At 54.3% G+C, this 20,831-nt stretch overlaps 1 protein-coding gene across 5 annotated transcripts in view; it reads right to left on the minus strand.

Moving 5' to 3' along the window:
• MLXIPL (MLX interacting protein like) overlaps nt 1-19,112 on the minus strand; it is a 31,888-nt gene extending 12,776 nt beyond the window's left edge. For 3 of the 5 annotated variants that reach the window (XM_043559855.1, XM_043559854.1, XM_043559853.1), the window contains exons 1-2: nt 5,441-5,791; nt 1,628-1,734 (exon numbers count right to left, since the gene is read on the minus strand). In XM_043559855.1, the coding sequence (XP_043415790.1) occupies nt 1,628-1,734; nt 5,441-5,733 (400 nt within the window). In that variant the 5' untranslated portion in view covers nt 5,734-5,791. Of the gene's footprint in view, nt 1-1,627; nt 1,735-5,440; nt 5,801-18,340; nt 18,496-18,583; nt 18,655-18,906 lie in introns of those variants that run through there. The other 2 variants (XM_043559856.1, XM_043559857.1) reach the window with 2 other exon arrangements.
• Between the last annotated feature and the right edge of the window lie 1,719 nt (nt 19,113-20,831).

Here is a 20,831-nt window from a genome sequence, read left to right on the forward strand (position 1 = left end):
CATGCCGGCCGCGTGCTGTTACTATCATCACAAAAATATCATCACCTTCGGGGAGCCCTTGTGTGTGTCAGGCCCTGTGCTGAGATATGAATGATCTCCCTGAAGACTCACAGCAAACCTCAGAGCGGGACCTACTGTTATTCCCACTCTGCAGATGAGTGAGCTCCAGCTAAGGAGGCTATGGACTCTCCCAAGGTCACACAGCTGGGGCATCCTAGAACTTGACTCAACCCGCCTCTGTCTGACACAGAACGTGGGGTGCCTCCAGCAACTCGTGCAATAGCTGGAGACCAGGGTCTGCCTGTCTGGGTGAGGGCCCTGGGTGGCATCAGAAATGTCTTCTGCAGAGAGAAGGATCTGCATCCCATCCAGCTTCGTGGGGAAGGGTGGAGAGCGCAGAGGTGTGTGGAGGGGTGGGCAGCGACTCCCTCTGGCCTATCAGCTTCCTGGTCTGAGTAGGTCCCATCCTATGTGTTGTCAGGTGAGGACTGGAAGCCAGCCAGCTTGGAGCAGTAGAAGGGAGCACTGGGTTCAGAGTAGGAGAGCCCTGGACTTCCAGCTAATCACAGTTCTGCTTCTTTTATGCTCCATGACCCTGAACAGGTTACTGGCCTCCTGGGCCTTACTTGCTCATCCATGAAATGGGAGTGATAATATCTATCTGCCAAGGTTGCTAGGAAGCCTCAAGTAAGATGATTTAGGGAGCACTGGGCACATAGATAAATAGAAACCAGAAAACCCTCCCTCTCTCTGCTTGGATGGAATCCAATGGAGCCAGGACAGAGAATACTGAGTATGGTCCCTCCTGGGCTGTGTGTTCCCAGCTCAGGGAAGCCTTTGATCAAGTGGGACTTGGTTGACCTGGACAAGGTCCCAACCCAGGGCCGACTGGTCTGAGGCCGCTCAGCCTCTGCTGCTGGGCAGTGGTGGGTGGGTGGGTCTCATATCCCCAAATGAATGACCGTGACCTCCTCAAGGGCATCTCAGATTCAACCATCATTTATTTAGCATCAGTTCTGTGCCAGGCCCATTCATACTTGTTATCACCATGCCAACCAGGAAAAGTAGGACTATTGGTCTTATTTTATAGATAAGGAGACAGATTCAGAGAGGTTAGTCACACGGCCTGCAGTCACACAGCCGGCAAGGGCAGAGACTGGGGAGGAAAGCAGCTCTGGGTAACTCCCAAGTCCGAAGCCCCCTCCACTGTACCACATGGCCTCTCTGGCCCCTTGTCCCCAGTCTCCATGGGGGCACCTGATGGGGGTTCAGTGAGGACTTTAGTGAAAGGCTGGTAGAGACCCAGGCAGGATCCTTAGCTTCCCCATTGGCAATGTGATGCCATTGGCCTAGCCAGCATCTAGCACCTCTTTCCACCCTGGCATCTGGAGCACTGACTATGCTGACGGAATGCAGAAAGGGTCTTGAACTGCCCTCCAAATCTCTGCCCACCTTAGGATTCCAAGGGGTGACCCCCGCTGTGCCTAGCATCCCAGGGCAGAGTACCCTTTGGGACACGTTCCCCGAGACTCTGGGGGTCAGATGCTGGTGCTGGCCCTAAGGGGGTTTCCTGGGCACCTCCCACATGCAGCCCCCCTTGCTGGCGAGGCCCATGGTGCCCACTCACATTGGATATACCAGGCCCTCCAGATGGCGTTGTTGAGACGGATCTTGTCCCGGCAGAGCAGCTTGAGGCCTTTGAAGTTCTTCCACTTGGGAGACACCAGCTTGCCACTGTCAGAGGGAGAGGGCTGGGTCAGGCGGTTGGACAAGGGGCAGCTCAGGGAGGCCTCCTGCAGGGCTGGCTCCCCACTCTTCCCATGCGCTGGTTACTCATCCATGCTGGGCAAGCTGAGGACTCCCCTGCAACCCCACAAATCCTGCCCCTCACTCTGCCTGAAATCCCTACCCTGAGAGTCAGGCCTTTAAAAAACCCTCCCAGGTCCCTGCTCCAGGCTGAGCTGCTCGTTAACCTACCACCAGAACTAAAACCAGGCTGAAACCTGTTTGTCAGCTCCTTCCTCAGGACAATAATACCATGGCCTCATGGGCATCCTTTTCTTAGGCTGGCTAGGGAGGGTTCTCAGAGCCATTTCTTACAGAGGGAAACTGAGTGCCTGGGAGGGAAAGGGACATGCCTAAGGTCACATGGTGGAGACTGATTCAGGCCCTGTGGCCTTTTCTCCACCAGTTTCACTGGCCCTCTTCGGCCTCCTCCGGGGATGGGTAAGGTGTGCCTGGGTGAGGAGAGAATCTCTTCACTACCAGTGGCTTCCAAGCAGCCAGCCGTTGCCTTTTCCCGGCCCTTCTGGCGTCTGCCCACTCCAGAATCCCAGGATGGCAGTCTGGACTGAGCTGGATGGGGTGCACCCCTTCTTAGGGGCGTGTGCAAAACAACAGCCATCAGGCCCCAAAGGAAGGCAGCTGGGATGGTGGAGTGGTGGGCAGTGGGGAGGCAGCACCCTTACCCCAGCCCTCACCCTGACCCTAATCCTAGCAGTCAATGAAATCCACTCTCGCAATGACTCTCCAGGTCAAGATGTGCTAGGCACAGGCCAGTCTGCTACCGCTAAGGATCTGACCTAGGAGGTCAAGATGCTCAGAGTCTAGACCCCCACTGATCCCTCCCTCCTCCCTCCCTCCTCGTGGTCCACAAGCCAGGGCTGTATACGAGTCCCCTCTGGCCCATCTCCTCCAACCCTTGCTCACATGGAAGGCTGAGGCCTGGGGGACACCAGGCCTGCCTTCTCCCAAGGCTTCTCCCTCATCGTGGGGGTGATGGGTGGGTGGGTGGCAATCTGACTCCTACAGCCCCTGAAACGCATGGGTCACCAGGTCTCTTCTCCTCTCTGGTCTCCAAGCTCCTGTGTTTGTTTTGGGGTATGGAGTGGGAAGAGCTGCCACCCCAGGGTACCACAGGCCTCATTACCCAAATAGAGTACATAGCCCATGCCTGCTGGCTGGCCCTCTCCCTCCTAAGTTAGATAAACACCATCTGTCTCGAAGGGAGACTTGGGTGGGGTGCACTGATACCTCCTGGGCCAGCTTCTTTGGCACCTGGGGGGACTTCTGAGTTTGTTGCTTCTGCCTGTATCCCAGCAACCTCCCCACCCACTCTGATCACTCAGTGTCCCACGCCCAGCCTGCCTCCCCTCCCTCCCTGTCCTTGCCGAGGTTCTGGGGTTTGTGGCCAGGAAGGGCTCAGGGAGATGAGACAGTAACAACATACAAGCCCAGAAGGAAAGGATTTGGTCTGTGCTGGGCTTGTTGGCTGGGAGGGGAGGAGAGGGGCTCAGCCCAGAGGAAAAAGCCCATGACCAGGGCTCAAAGGCTTCTTCTGACCAATAGAAAATCTGGGAATCTCAGGGATGGGTGGGAGAAAACCTAGAACTCTTAGTTCAGCACCGCTCCCCCTTCATGAGTCCAAGCTCCCTTATAGGAACTCTCTGAGAGTCTCTCTGACAGGGTCCTGCCTTGGGTCTACATGCCCGGGGCCATTCTTTCCAAAGCTAGCCAGCTCTGGCCACAAACAAGTGTTTTCTTGGAACTTCCAGACCCTGTCTCCCTGGGGCTTCCACCCACAGAACCACGGAATATGCACCTCCTCCTAGGAGAGAAGTCCTCCCTCTGCCCACAATGCCCTGCTGAGGATGAAAGCTGGCCAGGCACCCACAGGCTGTCCTCTGGGCCAAGCACCTGGGGATCCCTTGCCTTGCTGTCCCTTGCCATCCAGTCACTCTCTCGGGGCATCCTGGCTTCTCTAGTCCACTCCTCTCCGGGGGACCCCTATAATTAGGGGTATTCAAGGGCTAAAACACTGTCCCAGTTTGAGCCTCAAATTTTTTTCTCTACCAAACAGGGGAAGCCAAAGGCTCCTGTAGTACTGAGTCACCTCCCTCCATGGCTCTTAGGCCCCCACAGAGACCAAATATGCTGGGTATTTAGGGGAAAAGAACAGCCCTCTCCTCCCCAGCTGCCCTGGGTCACATCAGATTCTAGTCCAGCCTCTTAGTGGGAGCAGTTTTTGGAGTGTGCTCTGCTCCTGACCTTGCCCCCTCCCCTGAACCTCCTTTTTTGGTCACCCATGGTCTGTGGGGTGTAGTATGAGGGAGGAAGCTGAAGTTGGGAGCAGGTGAGAAACGTGGGGGGCCGGGGGGGAGGGGGGGGCTGGGAGACCCTGGGGGGTGCCCACATCCGGTGTACCAGGACCTTAGATGCTCTGTCCCAGTCTGTCCCGTGATGTCCCAGGAGGCGGGGGAAGGGAAGAAAGGGACGGGAATTTGAACTTTCCACATCGGTCCGGCGCCCTGGACGATCAGGTTGCAACATGACCTGGGCCCGGGGCCAGAGCATATGGGCCAAGGTTACACCGCCTGCAGCCAATGGGGTCGTGGCTGGGCTGCCGCGATTGGGGGTGGGCAACACCCCCGCAACCCCCACCCCAGCTCCGGCTCCAGATCAGAGAGCCTCAAGGGCCGTTCTGTATCCCGCCCTTCTCAGAAGGGGAGGAGGCGCCTCTGAGGAAGAGGAATATTTGCACAGAGAAAAGATCAAGGCTGGCCGATCCCCCTTTCACCTCTACAGTTTTCGGTTGATAATTTATCCTGGCCCCTCAGCTCCTGGGAACTTTGCTCCAGGGCACAGGGCCAGACCCCGGGTTCGCGCCCTCTCCTGGGACGCAGGCGGGCCAGGCGCGGTCCGCGAGCTCCGCGACGCGCGTAGCAGGGGTCCCAGGCAGCGTTAGGCGCTCAGCCTCGCGCTGCGACCCGGGTAGGCGAACCCAGGCCTCCCGGGGAACCAGCAGCACCCCCTGCCGGGCGCCCGCTGGGAAACTCTGCCAGCTGGGCCCCCCGGGCCCGCCGGAGCTCCCTTCTCCCGCCACCCTCGAGCTAACAGGTCAAGAACAGGTGTCCCGGCAATTGGGAAGTACAGGGTGGACAAGAGACTGGGTTTCAAAAGACGTTGGCTATGAATCGGGACAATCATGGGCGTGAGGAGTTTCGCCAGGGTGCAGGAATGGAATGTGTCTGGGCCCGGGTACTGGGGAGGGAGCGGAGGGCAGAGGTGGTCTGGTGGAGTGGCCCCCAGAGTGGAGGGTGGGAATGGCTTAGGGTCCTGGGAGCTCGAGGGATGCCCTGGAATTTCTTTGGGGGCAGAAGAGTCAGGACGGGGAGAGGGGCCTTGGTGGGTCGAGGTGGAGGTCGAGGTGGAGGACAGGAGGTCCGCACCCTGGGGAGGGAGTGAAAGTGGTGAGCCATGGGAATCTGGAGGCAGGGCCTGCTGGACGCTCGGGGTTGGGGGAGAAGGGTGTCCAGGATGTGGTCGGACTCTCCGAGAGCATCCAGGGACCAAAGTTTGGGGCCGGGTGGGGTGTCCGGGGCCCCAGCGCGTGGTGCCGCCACGGAGGGCCGAGGCTGCCGGGCCCCGGAGCCGCCCTCACCTGTAGGCCAGGCTCATGCACTCGAAGAGGCGGGTGAGTGTGGGGTCGATGCTGCGCGGCCCGAAGTCGGCGGGCCCCATGGGCCCCTCCTGGTCGCGCCGCCGGGTCAGCGAGTCGCTGTGCGGCGACGACACCATGAAGTGACCGCTGTGGATGACCTGCGAGCGGAGCAGCCCGCCCGCGCTGCGCCGGTTACTCGGGTCCTCCGAATCTGTGTCTGAGTCCGAGTCTTGGCTGGGGACGACCCGCGGGCAGGACAAGCCGGCGGCCAGACCCGCCAACGCCCGGGCCATGGCTTTCGTCGCCGCCGCCTCGCCCGGGCTCCGTGGAGCAGCTGGCGCGGCCAGTGTGGCCAGATTGGCCTCATTAACATAACCCCGCCCCTCCACAGCCATAGGTCGTTCCAGGGCGGGCGGGGCCTTGGGGACAGGACAGCGCGCGGGAGCAGGCGGGACTGGGTTTAAATTAGCATAATCAATATGCACGCTAAAAATAAATTAATTAGCATGATCAATATGCTAAGCGAGAGCGCGGGCGGAGCTACTGCGGGTCTGGAGTTTGGAAGAGGAAGAGGTCCCTATTTCCCCTCCTGCCCCTCCTTATGCGGTTCCCCTATGTCACCCAAAAGGGGTCTCAAGAAGAGTTGACGAGTAGAGCACCAGGTTGGCTCAATCGGTTGAACAACCTATTCTTGATCTCCGCTCAGCTCATGATCTTGGCTTGGGTCATGATCTCATGGTTCAGAGAGTTCAAGCCCCACGTCGGGCTCTGCACTAACAGTGAGGAGCCTGCTAGGAATTCTCTCTCCCTCTCTCTCTCTCTCTCTCTCTGCTCCTACCCCACTCGTGTTTGTGCGCGCACTCTCTCTCTCAAGAAAGAAAGAAAAAGAAAGAAAGAAAAACGTTTGACTGTTAATCATTCACACCTGAGCCAGAAAGTGGCTCAGTGCCTGGGATTCCTTGCTTCCAGTGCCCTCCTGTGAAGTCCCTCAGCTAACTACACCCCTTCCTCCCTGCCCTCTCTGGTGTCCAGGCTCACATTCACCCTCTCTCAGTCCTGCACACAGCTGGAAGCACGCACCTGTCAGAGTCTTGTGTGGCCTGGCCCACAGGAAGGTCCCAGCACCCCCCCCCCCAGTTGCCATTATGATCATCACTACACCTGCACAGAGGCCCCGAGGTTTACCTGAGTGTGAATCCATGAGTGGTGACAGGTGATGACTGGCAAGGTGGAGCCTTGGTCACCTTCCCCTGGACATCCCCCAGGCAAGCCATCTGCTCTGGAGCTTTGGGTCCTCCCTCTCACCGGCCCTGGGGTCCAGCTCACGTACCTGTTTCTGAAGTCTCTCCTCTCACCCTGAGAACTGGGCTGTTTGGTCTAGAGCACTCACACTGTCACCTAGCTGGCATCTTTAACAATCCTCAGAGGTGGGATTCTTGCCCCACTTCAGCGCATGTCACCAGCGTCCACAGGAGTGGAAACACCCGAATATCTACACAGGGCCCGAAATGGAACCTGGTCTAGAATTCCAGACTTCCCAACCAGGGTTATCTCTGGTGGGGGAAGGGAGGGCTAGAGGCCAAAGCTAACCTCCCTTGGTTTTGTGGACAGTGTGGCCTATGTGTAGTCACAGGAGAGAAAGCAGGGGCTGGAAGCTTGGAGAAGGTTCTCTCAGAGTGTTTTCTTCCCTCCCCTGGTAGGGTCACACAGCTCCTGAAATCAAATGGCAGTGCCTCGAGGGCCCCTGTGATCACCTGAGATGCTGAAATGATTGCCCAAGGCTGCTCGCAGTCCCCCGTCTCCACCCACCCACCCTATGTCCCTTGGCCAGGTACCCTCTGTCCCTGCCAAACAGTCACCTCTCAGTCCCTGGAGCCCCAAGTGCTGCTCTCTGCAGGGGTGCATTCTCTCTGCTCATCTGATGGCCAAATTCTGGGGCCTCAGATACCCACCTCAGCCTGCCTCCTCTGGAGAGAGAGCCATTCCTAAGTGGTCCTTTTGGGATCCTTGGCACGGAGACCGACAGGGTCACTACCTATCCTTTATGTGCCTGTCTGGCTCTGCCCCTGGCCTATGGGCCCTGAGATAGGACTGTTCCTCGGGTGTCTGAACCCCCACACTGAGCATGCAGGGGCTTGGGAATGCTTGGAGAAGGGCATGACACTAAGAGGACCTGGCGGCCACTTTGGGGAGCAGGGGTGGGAAGCAGGGCCACTTCTCTGTTGGAGCCTCCTAGTTTCAAGGACCCCGCCTTAGGCAGAGGTCTGAATTGATCCTTGTTCTGCTGCTAATTCCATGTATGCCCCTGGGCAAATCTCTGTCTTACTGGGACTCTGTCTCTCAGTCTCTCGCTCTGTCTCTGTCAACTCAGGAAGTGGAATTCAGAGCTTTCTTAGGATTCTGTAACTGTTAACACCTTGGGTTCTAAGTCTGTCCTATCAGCATCCCACCTCATCCCACCACGCTCCCGCTGGCCTCCTGTCCCCAGGAGAAAATCTCAGAATGGCCTCCTGTGGTTCGAGAGACTTTTCTCATGAGTTGAGACTCAGTAGGGTGAATTATCTGTCTCACCCCATTACCCTCTCTTTCCCCAGCCATCAACTGGCCCTCTGCACCCTGTTCTTGCCCTCCTCGGGGCCTGATAATACCTTTGGCGGGCTAAGGACTGAAAAAGACAATCCCTCTCTGTGTAATTCAAAACAGAACAACAATACATTGTACAATAAACACAAGGAAGTTCATAAGTTCCAATTTCTTCCACGAGGACATCTTCAATTGGAAAAAAAAAAAATCCATTACTAAATTTTTTTTTCAAAAAAAAAAAAAAAGAAAAAGAAAAAAGAAACGTTTCAATGCTCCAAACTTGCTGAGGCCTGGAATGCATGCTTCATCTGCCTTGTCCAGCCTCCCCCAATCATCATTCCTAACCATACTGAAGTAGGTAATATTACCTCCATTTTACAGTTGAAGAAACAGGTCAGGGAGTGAGGCCCTTGCTCAAGGTCCTGCCGTGAGGAAGGGCAGAGCCAGGTCTGTCTCTGAAGTCCAGTCTCCTTCACTTATGAGGCTGCCACTTGTCTCCTCTTAAATACGATTCTAGCCACGGTCAACTGGAGAAGTCAAACCAGCTGGTGGCATGGGGGCCCTGGCATGCCTGGGCTTCGGCACAGCTGGTTCAGGGTGCCCTTGCCCGGATGACAGTGCAGGCTTGTGCGAGCTGGCCTGGGCTCACCCCTCTCCTCCCTTTCCCATCTGGCCCCCATTACCCACGGCCCCGGGCTTACAGCCTCTCTCTACAGCCAAGTCTCGTTCACAGGCCACGGAGGTGCGGGACCCGGTGTGAAACCCTGGCTGTCCCTGCCGTCCTGCTTGACATCACACCCGCCCTGTGTCCCAGCCTTCGCTCTCAGGATCCCCTCCTTTCCCTCCTCGTCTGGAAAGCTCACCCAAACTAGAAGTGCCGCCTCCACCTCCAACATCTTCCCGGAGTTCCCACAACCCTTGTTCCAATACAACTTGTAACTGCGTTCTGCTCTGCGTTCCCAGTGAGGGGTGCACATCCCTCCGTATCCCACTAGATGGCGAACTGCCTGAAAGCGAGAATCCCATCCTCTCCATAGACCATTTTTCTCCAAGTGCGAACGGGGCAGATGGGTTTTTGTTGAATGAATTGAGTTTATACTCTATCTGTCTACTACGTGTGTTCTATCTGTCCACCCATCTACACACACACACACAGACACACAGACACACACAGATGACACTTACTAAGTGTGTATTATGTGCCTATCCTAGGGCTAGTATTTCACTTTTGCGAAAGTTAAAAAATACAGAGGGGCACTTGGGTGGCTCCGTCAGCTGAGCATCTAATTCTCGGTTTCCGCTCAGGTCACGATCTCACGGTTTCGAGCCCCGTGTCTGGCTCTGCACTGGCAGTGTGGAGCCTGCTTGGGATTCTCTCTCCCTCTCTCTCTGCCCTTCCCCTGCTGGCGCTGTCTCGATCTCTCTCAAAATAAATAAGCTTAAAAAATACAGAAATGCAAAGATTTGGCCCTTGTAATATCCATAGTGATGGAAAGTAGATTAGCAGCTGCTAGGGGTTGGGAATAGTTGGGTGTGGGGAATTAGAATAACTGCTAATTGGTATTGGGTTTCACCTTGGGGATGGTGAAAATGTTCTAGAATGAGATAGTTGGGGATAGTTGTGCAACTTTGTGAATATGCTGAATGACACTGAAAAAGGGTGAATTTTATAGTAAGTGTATTATATCTCATAAAATCAGGCACTTTTATATATCGTTCCATTTCCTGGTAGTCCTCTCCACTGTGCACGTGTGTGGATGTGTTACATTTTACCGAGGGGAAACTGAGGCTCTGGGAGGTGATTCAGAGTACTGTTGTGAGAGTGAACCATAAATGGCTAATGTTGGTGGCGCCTAACCTAACCCGTCTGTAGAATGTCCACGACAGCTCCGTGATTTTCAACTCGTCTTGTAGACAAAGGAACAGGCTTTGCCGAAGGTCAAAAGGTACAAGGAGAGCTGAGATTCACACTCAGGCAATCTGATGCCAGCCTGCCCCCAAGAACCTACATTCTCAAATTAGAAGGACGAGCGATCGCTCGGGAGGACGTGGTACCAGTAGAATTTCATCCATGCCGCTGCCAGGGTAACTTGGCCCGATCACTTCAGAAAACTATTTGTCAGTACCTACTGGGGCTGAACATCCACCTCCCTTATAACCCAGCAATTCCACAGAAACGGGTGTGTTTGTGCAACAAATACATATACACGACTATTCACTCAGCATTATTCCTATAATGCAGCCAGGCGCTGCCTCCTCACACTACAGAATATTAACACAGTAACGGGGATGAACACCATATAACCAAATGCAACCATATGGGTACATCTCACCGACAATATGGTGAACAAAAGAAGCCTGACACAGGAGGGTATGTGCTGTAAGACTTCATTTATATAAGGCTCTAAAACAAGCTAACCTGTGGCTTTGGAGTCAGGGTAGTGTTTAGCTTTGAGGTGAGAGAAGGGATCAGGAAGGGGCTTCCTGGAGTGCTGCTAACATTTTGTCTCAGTATCTGGGTTCAGGTTACATGGGTGCATTTGCTGGAAATACTCATCAAGCTGGATACTTACAATGTGTGTACTCTAACATAGGTATGTTAGATTTAAAAGGTTTTTTTTTTAACGTTTATTTTGAGAGAGAAGTGGGGAAGGGGCAGAAAGAGAGAGAGGGAGACCAGAATCCGAAGCAGGCTCTAGGCTCTGAGCTGTCAACACAGAGCCCAATACGGGGCTGGAACTCATGGACCACGAGGTCATGACCTGAGCCGAAATCGGACACTTAACTGACTGAGCCACCCAGGCACTCTGATTTTAAAGTTTTTGAAAAGAGAGCCACCTGAGCGTCTCAGTCAATAGGGTGTCCAACTTTGGCTCAGGTCATGATCTCAAGGTTCATCAGTTCAAGCCCCACATTGGGCTTGCTGCTGTCAACACAGATCTACTGTCTCCCTCTCTGTCTACCCCTTCCCCTCCCCTGCTCACGTTCTCTCTCTCTCTCAAAAATTGATATTAAAAAAAAGCTTTTGAAAAGAGAAACCAAGTTTGCACACACACACACACACACACACACAATCAGCCACTCCACCCCGAGTCACCTTGGATGCTCTTACCCAAAGCCTCCCTCAGCTGGAGGTGATTTGGGCATTTAGGTGGGGGGAGGAGGGAGGTGGCACATCAGGCCAGAAGAGGATTTGGGGGCATCATTGAGTGAGTTGAAGAAGCAGGGGATGCAGGGGTGGACAAGAATGAGAAAGAGGAGTCTTAGCTGTGTCTCTAACTGGCAGCAAGATGGGAAGACAGTTTCCCCTGTTGGAGTCTCAGTTTCTGCATCTGTGAAATGGGGGACCAAATCATGAAGGAAAAGTCGATAAATGTGACTACATTAAAGTGAGCAAGTTGGACCAGATTCGTTTTCACATCAGAAGCACCCAAGTGTTCTACCAAAAAATATAGGTCTCAACCCAAAGGCAGTGAAAAAAGTCACTTCCCTTTGCAAGAAGTACGTCTCACGTTTCTAGACTTTCTGCTTCTATATTTATATTTAGGAATACTATAAGTGTATTGTTTATACATTTTTAAATTATGAAAATACCAAATAAAAATACATTCTATGTCGACTGCCCCTGGTCCCACTGAGAAGCCCTGCTCTTTGTGCTCTGAGATTGTGAGAAGGGAGGAGGAAAGGCAGGGGAGGAAGAACAACAGAGTAGAGATGGAGTGAGCACCCAGCTACTTCCCCTCATCTACTCAACTGTATCTATCTGCACATCTGGTCATTTACCTATCCATCCATGCATCCATCCATCCATGCATCCATCCATCCATCCATCCATGCAACCATCCATGCAACCATCCATCCATCCATCCATCCATCCATCCATCCATCTGTCCATCCATCCATCTGTCCATCCCAATCTGCCCACTTATCTGTCCATTCATCACCTCTCAACCCATCCATTCATCTCTTCTTGCATCCATCTATTTATCCATTCATATCTTCCCAATCTGTCCATCTGTCCATTTTCCTTCCATTTATACATCTACCTAACCTTCCATCTCTTCATCCCTTTCTCCACCCAAATACCCCTTCAGCTGCCCATCCAGCACATGTATTAACTGCCTCCTTGTATCAGGCCCTTAGTTAAGCCCGGGGTAGTGGGGCATGGGGGGGGCAGAGATTTGAACCCAAGGCTGACACCATGTCTGGGAGCTTGCAATGGGTTCCTGCCCCAGGCTGGGCTGCGCTGGGGTGTGGGGTGTGGAGAGCCCAGGAGAGGAAAACAAGCAACTGGAGAAAGACCAGCAGACATGGTGGGAGCTAGGATCCAGAGCCTGTCCCAGACTGAGGAAGGACAGGAAAAGGAGGAGAGTGGCTCGGAAGGTCAACATGGGCTTCCCCAGACGGTCCTAGAAAAACCAGCCCAGGCCCCTGGGATCTGGGGGAACATGCAGTGAGGCTAGTTTCAGGCCCAGCCCACTTCAATACCTCTCCGTCTTCTTCCCTCCTCTTCTTCTGTGCCCCCTTTCTTCCCATCATCCAACTTCCCAAGGCCAGGGCCTTGGTCCATCCATCTGTAATTCCAAAGCCTGCCCAAAGTTTAGCCAACAAAACCACCAGTCTCTGCCTGGCCATTGGCAGGAACCACAGAACTTTTAGAATCTTCTCTTGTCCCTTGAGGAACCTAGATGAACAGGGCTTATGATTACTTGTCATCTATGAGCAAACAGGCTCCGAGAAGTTAACTTACTTGCTTGAGGTCACAGAGCAAGTAATTTAAGGCTCTAATTCCTCACCTGTACTTTTTTACTAGCATGGTTAAAATAGTAGTGAGTTCGAGCCCCGCGTCGGGCTCTGGGCTGATGGCTCAGAGCCTGGAGCCTGTTTCCGATTCTGTGTCTCCCTCTCTCTCTGCCCCTCCCCCGTTCAGGCTCTGTCTCTCTCTGTCCCAAAAATAAATAAACGTTGAAAAAAAAAATTAAAAAATAAATAAATAAAAATAAAACCTTTAAAAAAATAAAAATAAAACTTTAAAAATCAAAGTAAAAATTGGGGCTCCTGGGTGGCTCAGTCAGTTAAGCGTCCAACTTTGGCTCAGGTCATGATCTCATGGTCTGTGAGTTCGAGCCCCACATCAGGCTGTCTGCTGTCAGCACAGAGCCCTCTTTGGATCCTCTGACCCCCTCTCTCTGCCCCTCCCCGTCTGGTGCTCTCTCTCTCTGTCTCTCAAAAATAAACATTTGAAAAAATAAAAATAAAAATGTGTCCCTAATGTACAAAGATGTACAAGGATGTTCCTCACAGCACTGTTTATAATTCTGACAAACAGGAGAATGGTTGAATAAATTTTGACAGATCTCTACAGTGGAAAACCATGTAGCTGTTAACAACTTTGTCTATAAAATGGGGATAAACAGAGTACCCACCTCTTACAGTTTTTATGAGGATTAAGTGAATCAATACCTTCAAAGTGCTCAGGTGGTAAAGACGTGCTATCATTATCATAAGTGTAGAAATAGTAAAAAGTAGCTAAGGTGCAATGCTGATGTTAGAAGAAAGTTGCAGAAACAATGTGTGAAGTGTGATCTCACTCAAGTAGAAATAAATAATGGTGAACATTCATATATGGAAAGAGAAAAGTCTGGACACACAGCCAACACACTATGGCATTTTGATGGTCTTTATGGGATATGGGAAACAGACATTCATTCACTCGTAAATTTCCATAAATGCTAAAATTGTATAAGGCCTGTATATTACTTTTGAAACCAGAAAAAAAATCCTTCAGTAGAGTAAAGAAAATAAGAGGAGATAGGGCAGTAGATGATGGCTGCTTTCTTCTTGAGGACCCCAAAGTCCACAGATCAAAGATGTCCAAACAAAGGAAAGGGTCCCTGATTGGCTGACCGGACCCTGGGGAAGGGAAAGGTTCAGCCTTCTGCCCCATCTTGTCTGAACGCTCCTTCTCAATCCACAGAGCCCAAGGGCGCCATGGGGGACATTTTCTCTTTAGGGCACAGAGCCCAGTAGGTTGGCTCATCAGGTACCTGTGAGTCATCTCAGGCAAACCATTCACCGTCTCTGGGATTCAGCTGCCCTCCCTGTAGCATGGGAAGCAGTGTAGCCTGTAGGTAGGTTGTGACCAGCCAGGGTGGAGAATGTGCTATACGGTAGTGCAGTGTCACAGCAGTGGAGGGATGGAGGGTCAGCCAGGAGATGAGGTTTTGCCAAGAAGAGCCATCCTACCAAGAGTCTGTCAGTTTGCAAAAATGTCACTGGCCACCATTTACCAGTAGACAATTTTTACTCGTGACACCTCTGACACCAAATGCATGATGTCTTTTCCAACACCACTTCTCCAATTCCCTGACACTGGCTGAGAGTCCTACAATTCAGTTCCCTTCTGACACTATCTCCCAGGAGTTAGCATCCAACCCCACAAGTTAAGGGGTCAGTCCCGTTAAGACTGTCTCCATTTCAGATACCAACCACAAGTCTGGGTTAACACTTGTACTTCTGACCGACCAGCTATAAATCAGGGGAATCGCAGCATGCCTTGTTCAGGTTTTTCCAATTTGCTAGAAAGGCTCACAGAACTCAGGAAAGCACTTTGCTCACATTTACCATTTTATCATAAAGGATACAACCCAGGAAAGCCAAATGTGGAAGACAGGCACGGGGAAAGGTATGGAGGGCGGGGGGCACATGGGGTTTCCATGCCCTCTCCAGGTGCACCACCCTCCCAGCACCTGGATGTGTTCACCAACCCCTTCGTTGAGGAGTTTTTAATGGAAATTCATTAGGCAGGCATGATTTTGGTGATTGGCCAGTGAACTCAGTTTCCAGCCCCATTCCCCTCCTGAGAGATGGGGGGGTGGGGCTGAAAGTTCCAACTCTCTAATCCCACCTTGATCTCCCTGGTGACCAACTTCCATCCTGAAACTATTAGGGGCCACCAGCCACCAGGCATCTCATTAGCATACAAAAGACCCTCATTGCTCTGGAGATTCCAAGGGTTTTAGGAGCTGTGTGCCAGAAACACAGGAGAAGGACTAAACATACACTGCTCAGGACTCACATCTGCTACTTGGAAGTTTGGCACATCCGAATTGGAATAAGATGTAGAAATCAGCAAGGGCAACGGGCTCATGTGACTTGGAGGGGCTCCTTTGGAGCAGCGGCTTGCGTCAGGCTACCCGGTGCATGTCACATTAGTGACCGAGCCAGGTCTCCAGCTTCCCAGCTCCGACCCCTCCACACTGAACTTCTGGAGTTCCAGAAGAAGTAGAACAGGTAACACTGTGTTAGTCTACCCATTCTACAGATGAGAAAACAGAGGGCTGGAGAGCAGGTGCACCTTGCAGTACAGTCTCCTTCTTTGTACCTGTGGCATTTCTGGCCACCCCAGTGTGCCAGGGTGGGTCTGTGCCTCGTTGTTCAGAGTCAGCTCCAAGAGAGTAGAATGGGGAATGCCTTGGAGGGGAGGGGATTATCATCAAGGCTAGAGCCCCCCCTGGTCCCACAGACCCCTCAGCATCCAGGTCAGATGATGCCCCTGCCATCCAGGGCTCCCTGGCACAGAGGCATGGGGGCAGGGTGCGGACTGTGGTGCTCAAATTTGCCCCTGTGTGTGACCCTGGGCTCCTCTCTGAGTGTGCTCCATACAAGGAAAGAGTGGTATCATGGGCTTTGAGCACTGGTTTGTCACTTTAAAATGGGTGTGAAGGGGGCGCCTGGGTAGCTCAGTTGGTTAAGGGTCCGACTCTCGATATTGGCTTAGGTAAAGATCTTATAGGTTCGTGAGTTTGAGCCCTACATAGGACTCTGCCCTGATAGCACAGAGCTTGCTTGGGATTCTCTCTCCCTTTCTCTCTGTCCCTCCTCCACTCACACTCTCTGTCTCTCGATCTCAAAAACAAGTAAATAAACATTTAAAATGGGTGTGGGAAATTGATGTTAAATTCACCCTACGGGGTTGTTGGCAGAATCAGACGAAATATGTAAGAGCCAGTGGTAGGCACATGAGTGTGAATTTCCTTTCTCTTTCCCTCTTTTCCTCTCCCACCCCTGTCCTTCCTTTTTTCTTTCCTTCCTAACCAATACCTCTGAGTACAGTGTTAGAGAAAGAACCAGATGCTATGGGACAGGCCATGGGGGGACAGCCTCCACCAGGGGACTTGAGGATGGAAAACGGCTTCTCAAACCAGCCATGGGAAGGGACAGTCAGGTCTGCCCTGCCCAGAATCCCCGGGCCTCCCACTGCTAAGGAGCTCAGGGAGTCACATGGGCCCCATGAGGGCGTCGGGTCCCTGGACTGACACAGAAAGGGGTCCTAGGGAGGCATACCTCTCATCCAGAGTCACGTGGCTGATGGGGCTGTGTGGGACAAGAGCTGACGTGACTCCCAGAGCTACCCAGCACTAGGGAGACCTGGGGATTCTGGGCAGGATGGAGCAGACTGTCACAGGCCGGCTTACATGCCAGCCAGCCTGCCCCCACATCTCGGGGCCAGCTGGAGGGATGCGTCACCTATTTATCAGTGCCAGACCCTGCCCTGGGAATGTTTGGTTTCCTCCTGCCCTGTTGGGGACCCCCTACACAAGATCAGCTTAGCCCACCTCTAAGAGAAAAGGCAAATGTGAGCTGCCTTGCTCCTGAAGCTCAAGGGCAGGAAAGTCCAGCGGGGAGGTGGGGAGCGGGGTGCAGACCATGTGGACACCCACGAGCATCCACGAGTACACCCCCTGATGTGTGCTGCTCCCCGGATGCAACACACACGCTTGCCCACAGCTGCTCTCGACGGTGTCGGCATCAGTGTCAACGGAGGCACAGGGTGAGGCCCAGAAGGTGACAGGGGACGAGGCAGAGGTAACAGTGGGAGCAGAAATCAGGGCTTTGGAATCAGGGTGGCTTGTTTTGAAGCCCAGCCCCGTCATTTCCAGGCTGTGTGACCTTGAGCCGGTGCTTTGACTTCTCTGTTTCCTCATCTATAAAGTGGGCACGATATCCTTTCCCTCTCAGGTTATCAGGAAGAAGGAAACAGTGACAGAAAATCCCTGCACGGTGCCTGGCACGTAGTAGGTGTCCGGCAAATTTCAGTCCCTCCTTCCCCCTTCCGAGCGACCCTGGGCCTGAGGGAGCCCCCCTTTCCTTCCTCCCCTGCCTCACATCTGAGCCCAAACCCCTTTGTCAGCCCTGAACAGGGAGTGAGAATTGTGCTGATGAAGGCCTCTCTCAGCCCAGTCTCCACCTGCCTTTGCCCCTCACGGAGCCAGCAGCAGAGTCAAGGGCAGCCTCAGAGGGAGGCTCCAAGTACGGCTTCTGCCCAAAGGGAAGAAGTGGGCTCTGGGGCAGGTGTAGTCCACAGGAGCCTCAAGAGCACAGCCCCTCTCCCTCCATCCCACCCTGCAGTTCCTCAAAGCCCATTGCGCCCTCTACCTCAGTTTACAAACATCACCTCCACCAGTGCTACTCACACACAGGCCGGACGATTTCGTTGACAACATTCCAAGAACCCAGGTGCGGCCCTGGCCCTGGCCCCCTCACCTGGGCCCAGGTTGAGTCCTGATCCCACCCTGAGCCCTGAGCGCGATTCCAAACTGAGCCCTGGCCTGGGGTAGATCGTGTCCTTCCTGGGTGCAGCCAGAAGGGTGGCCCTCTCAAGAGAGGGAGGATCCTGGTTGCCACAGCACGGAGCTCCTCAGTGGGAATCTTCCCCCTCCTCCAGGAGCTAGCCCTGCCCTGGGGCTAAGGAGCTGAGCCTCCCTGCCCATGTTCCCAGGCCTGAGATCCCCAGGCCCCAGTTGTCCTCCCCCTGGATCTGCCGGTCTGGGCAGGAGATGGGCAGGCCACATGCAGAGAACAGAAGGAAACTCACCTGGACAAGATGGAGGCCTGGGCCAGGTCCCTGGCCCCACCCAACACCTGATCCAGCTGACCCTGGGACATCATCCTCCTTGTGAAGGACCACAAGGACCTTGCTTGGAGTGGGGCTCCCTGTCCTCCAAAGCATCCTGGCGTCCCATTTAATCCTGTCCCTATCTCCCCTCCAGCGTCCCAGAAACAAGCCTCCCCATGTCACAGAGGGAGAGCCAGGCCCAGAGAAAGGAAGTAATGGGCCCAACGTCACACAGCCCGACACAGACAAGAACTCAAAGCTCCTAAACCCGACCCAGGCCTGACCCTGGCTTCTTTGCCCACCAGGGTGACCTCAGGAGACACGGAGGTGGGGGTAGGGTGGCTGGGAGGCCGAAGGGAGCCCTGGCCTTCCTGGGCCAGACCAGAAGGAGTGCCCTTTGCCATTTCCCTAGCCCCTACCTGTTGGCTAGAAGTCTGGTGGCCATGAATCCACGTGGCTTCCCTGCCCCACGGTAACATCTGGCTTCTCCCTGCCCAGCCAGGGGGAGCTCTGAGTCCTTGCTGCTGTGATCCTAGGGCCCATCTGGAACTGGCTTCTCTCCTGGCACCCACACCTGTCTTGGGCAGAGGGTGTAACAGAGAAGGCCCTCCCTCCTGCCTCCCCGGCCCCACAGTCACCTCTATGGAGAGTCCTCAGAGCACCGTTCAATCCTTCCCCAGCTGGTGGGAGCCCAGGAGGCGGTGGGAACCCGTGTGCACTTCACCCTCTGCTCCTGGAAGAACAGGCAGGATGAATTCTCAGATTCTTGATCCTAAGCCCTCTCTGGGGTCTGAGCTTGCCTCCTTCTCCTGGCAGCTGAGCCAGGGCAAGTACACAAGAGTATTGACCCCACCAGCCCAGCAGAGCTGAACCGGTGGCCCTCCCCCATTGAACAGGTGCGGGGACTGAGGTCCAGCCTAGGGGAGGATCTGACTCCCCTTGGGCTATGCACCTGCACCCACCTGATCTCCTCCACACCCCTCACCTGGATTCCGAGGGATCTGCGGGTAGGGTGGGCCACGCCCGCAGGGTCTCCTCCTTGGGTGGCGTCTGGGGAGCGGGAGCCTTAGGGGCGCACGCAGGATGCTCCTGGGCCGCCGCCGACAGCAGCCGCCGCGTCTTCTCTGCGCCGGCGGCGGCAGAGGGCTCTGTGCGCTACGCCCTGGGCCCGGCTTTTAGCAGCGAGTGTGGTGGACGCGGGCACTGCTCGGCCCCCGCCCGTTCGGGGTGTCCTTTGCCCCTTGTTCCGGTGCCTCCTTCTCTCAGCACGTGGGTGGCAGCCGCTCACCCGTCTGGCCGCCTGTGGCACAGCCATGGGCCTGGGCCACGGGCCCAGGCGCCTGCCAATCCCCGTCTGGGACCTACTCGTGCCCGCTCACCTTTAACCCCCCTCTCCCGGAGGGCTTGGTGCCAGGCTCCCAAACCGCTGGCTGGGTTTGAGAAGGAGGAGCCACAGGTATGGGACCATGGCCCAGGTGGACAGAGGCAGAGCCTGGGACGCTGCAGTCACCTCCCTGAGCCCCAGCCCCTCTGGGAACCTCATCCTGGCTCCTGAATTCCCTGTCTCTGTTGAGCTCCCATCTGGCTCACCGAACCCCCTTCATTCCCGCCTCTGGTTCTACCGGCCTTATCCTGAGTCCACTGGGCTTCTAAGCCCACTCACCCACTTCCTCACCTGGACCTCACCGAGCCCCCCCACCCCTTCCCTGGGCTCTCTTCTCCTCCCTGAGCAGCCCGCCCCCTACTCTCTCTCTCTCTCTCTCTTTCTCTCTCTCTTTCACACACACACACCCCTCCACCCTCACGGAGCCCTTGACCCTTCCAGAACGCCTATCCCCTCCTGACCTCTCTCTCCTCCCTGTGCCTGTTTCCTCCTGTGTAAGATAGGAAGCAGGGCAAGGGGATGGCGATGGTCTTGGGCCTTCACATCAGAGAAAGGTAGAAGAAAGAAGTTCCTTGAAGGAATCCAATCCTGGAAGGCTTCCTGAAGGAGGAAGATGTTCATGGTTGCTTTGAAGCTAAGAAAGAAAGGAGATGATTTCGACAGCTTCTGTTGAGGGGCTACTCTCCTTTAATGGAAGCTGGGGAGGCATGGGCGGGGGGGGGGGCTCCTTATTTAAGAAAGTCTCCTGAAGACCAACAGAAAGTATCTCCCTCTTCATATGAAAATTCTCTAGAACGAGGGCAGGGTTTCATTTCAACTCAACAAATCATTACCATTTCTGGCTAATGTTCGCCCAGCATTGACTACTTACCAGGGTCCTGCCTACACCTCTTAAACCCTTTATGTGGGTTAACTCATTGAATCCCTTCAATGGCCAGAAGGGGTGGGTGGCTTCTCCCGGTTTTACAGATGAGGGAACAGAGGTGCAGGGAGGTTCAGGTCGGTGGTAGGTGGCAGAACTGGAGTCTGAGCCCAGGTGCCCCGACTGTGCACCTGCTGTGTAATAAATAGATCCTTTGCTGGAAAGAGGACATAAATGTTGTTCCTGCTCTCAGGGGACCCCTAAGGCTAACAGGTGGGGAATAGATGGGTCTTTAATGACAGGTCAAGTTGGCATGAGGAAGGAATGCTGGGAAGGAAAGGCTGATTCTGCCTTTGGAGGAGGGGGTGTGTTCTAGGTCAAGAAGGACGGGTCAGTTCTTCTACAGCTTTAGGAGAAGGCGTGTGGTGGTGGGGGGGGGAAGGCATCCACGGTGGAGGGACACCTTGGCCAAAGGCAGGAGAGATGTGGAAATGCAGCATAAGGTTGGGGAATTGTCAGGCATCTGGCTCGACTGGAGAAGGGTCTCTGGGTCGAGTACGAGATTGGGGAAAAGAAAGAGGGAGAGAATCATGGAGGAACACAGATGTCACACAAAGAAGTGAAGACCAGTTGAGAGAGAGCAGGGAGCCATGGAAGGATGGTG

The sequence above is a fragment of the Prionailurus bengalensis genome, chromosome E3 (genome assembly GCF_016509475.1).
Source record: "Prionailurus bengalensis isolate Pbe53 chromosome E3, Fcat_Pben_1.1_paternal_pri, whole genome shotgun sequence".
Taxonomy (NCBI): Eukaryota; Metazoa; Chordata; class Mammalia; order Carnivora; family Felidae; genus Prionailurus; species Prionailurus bengalensis.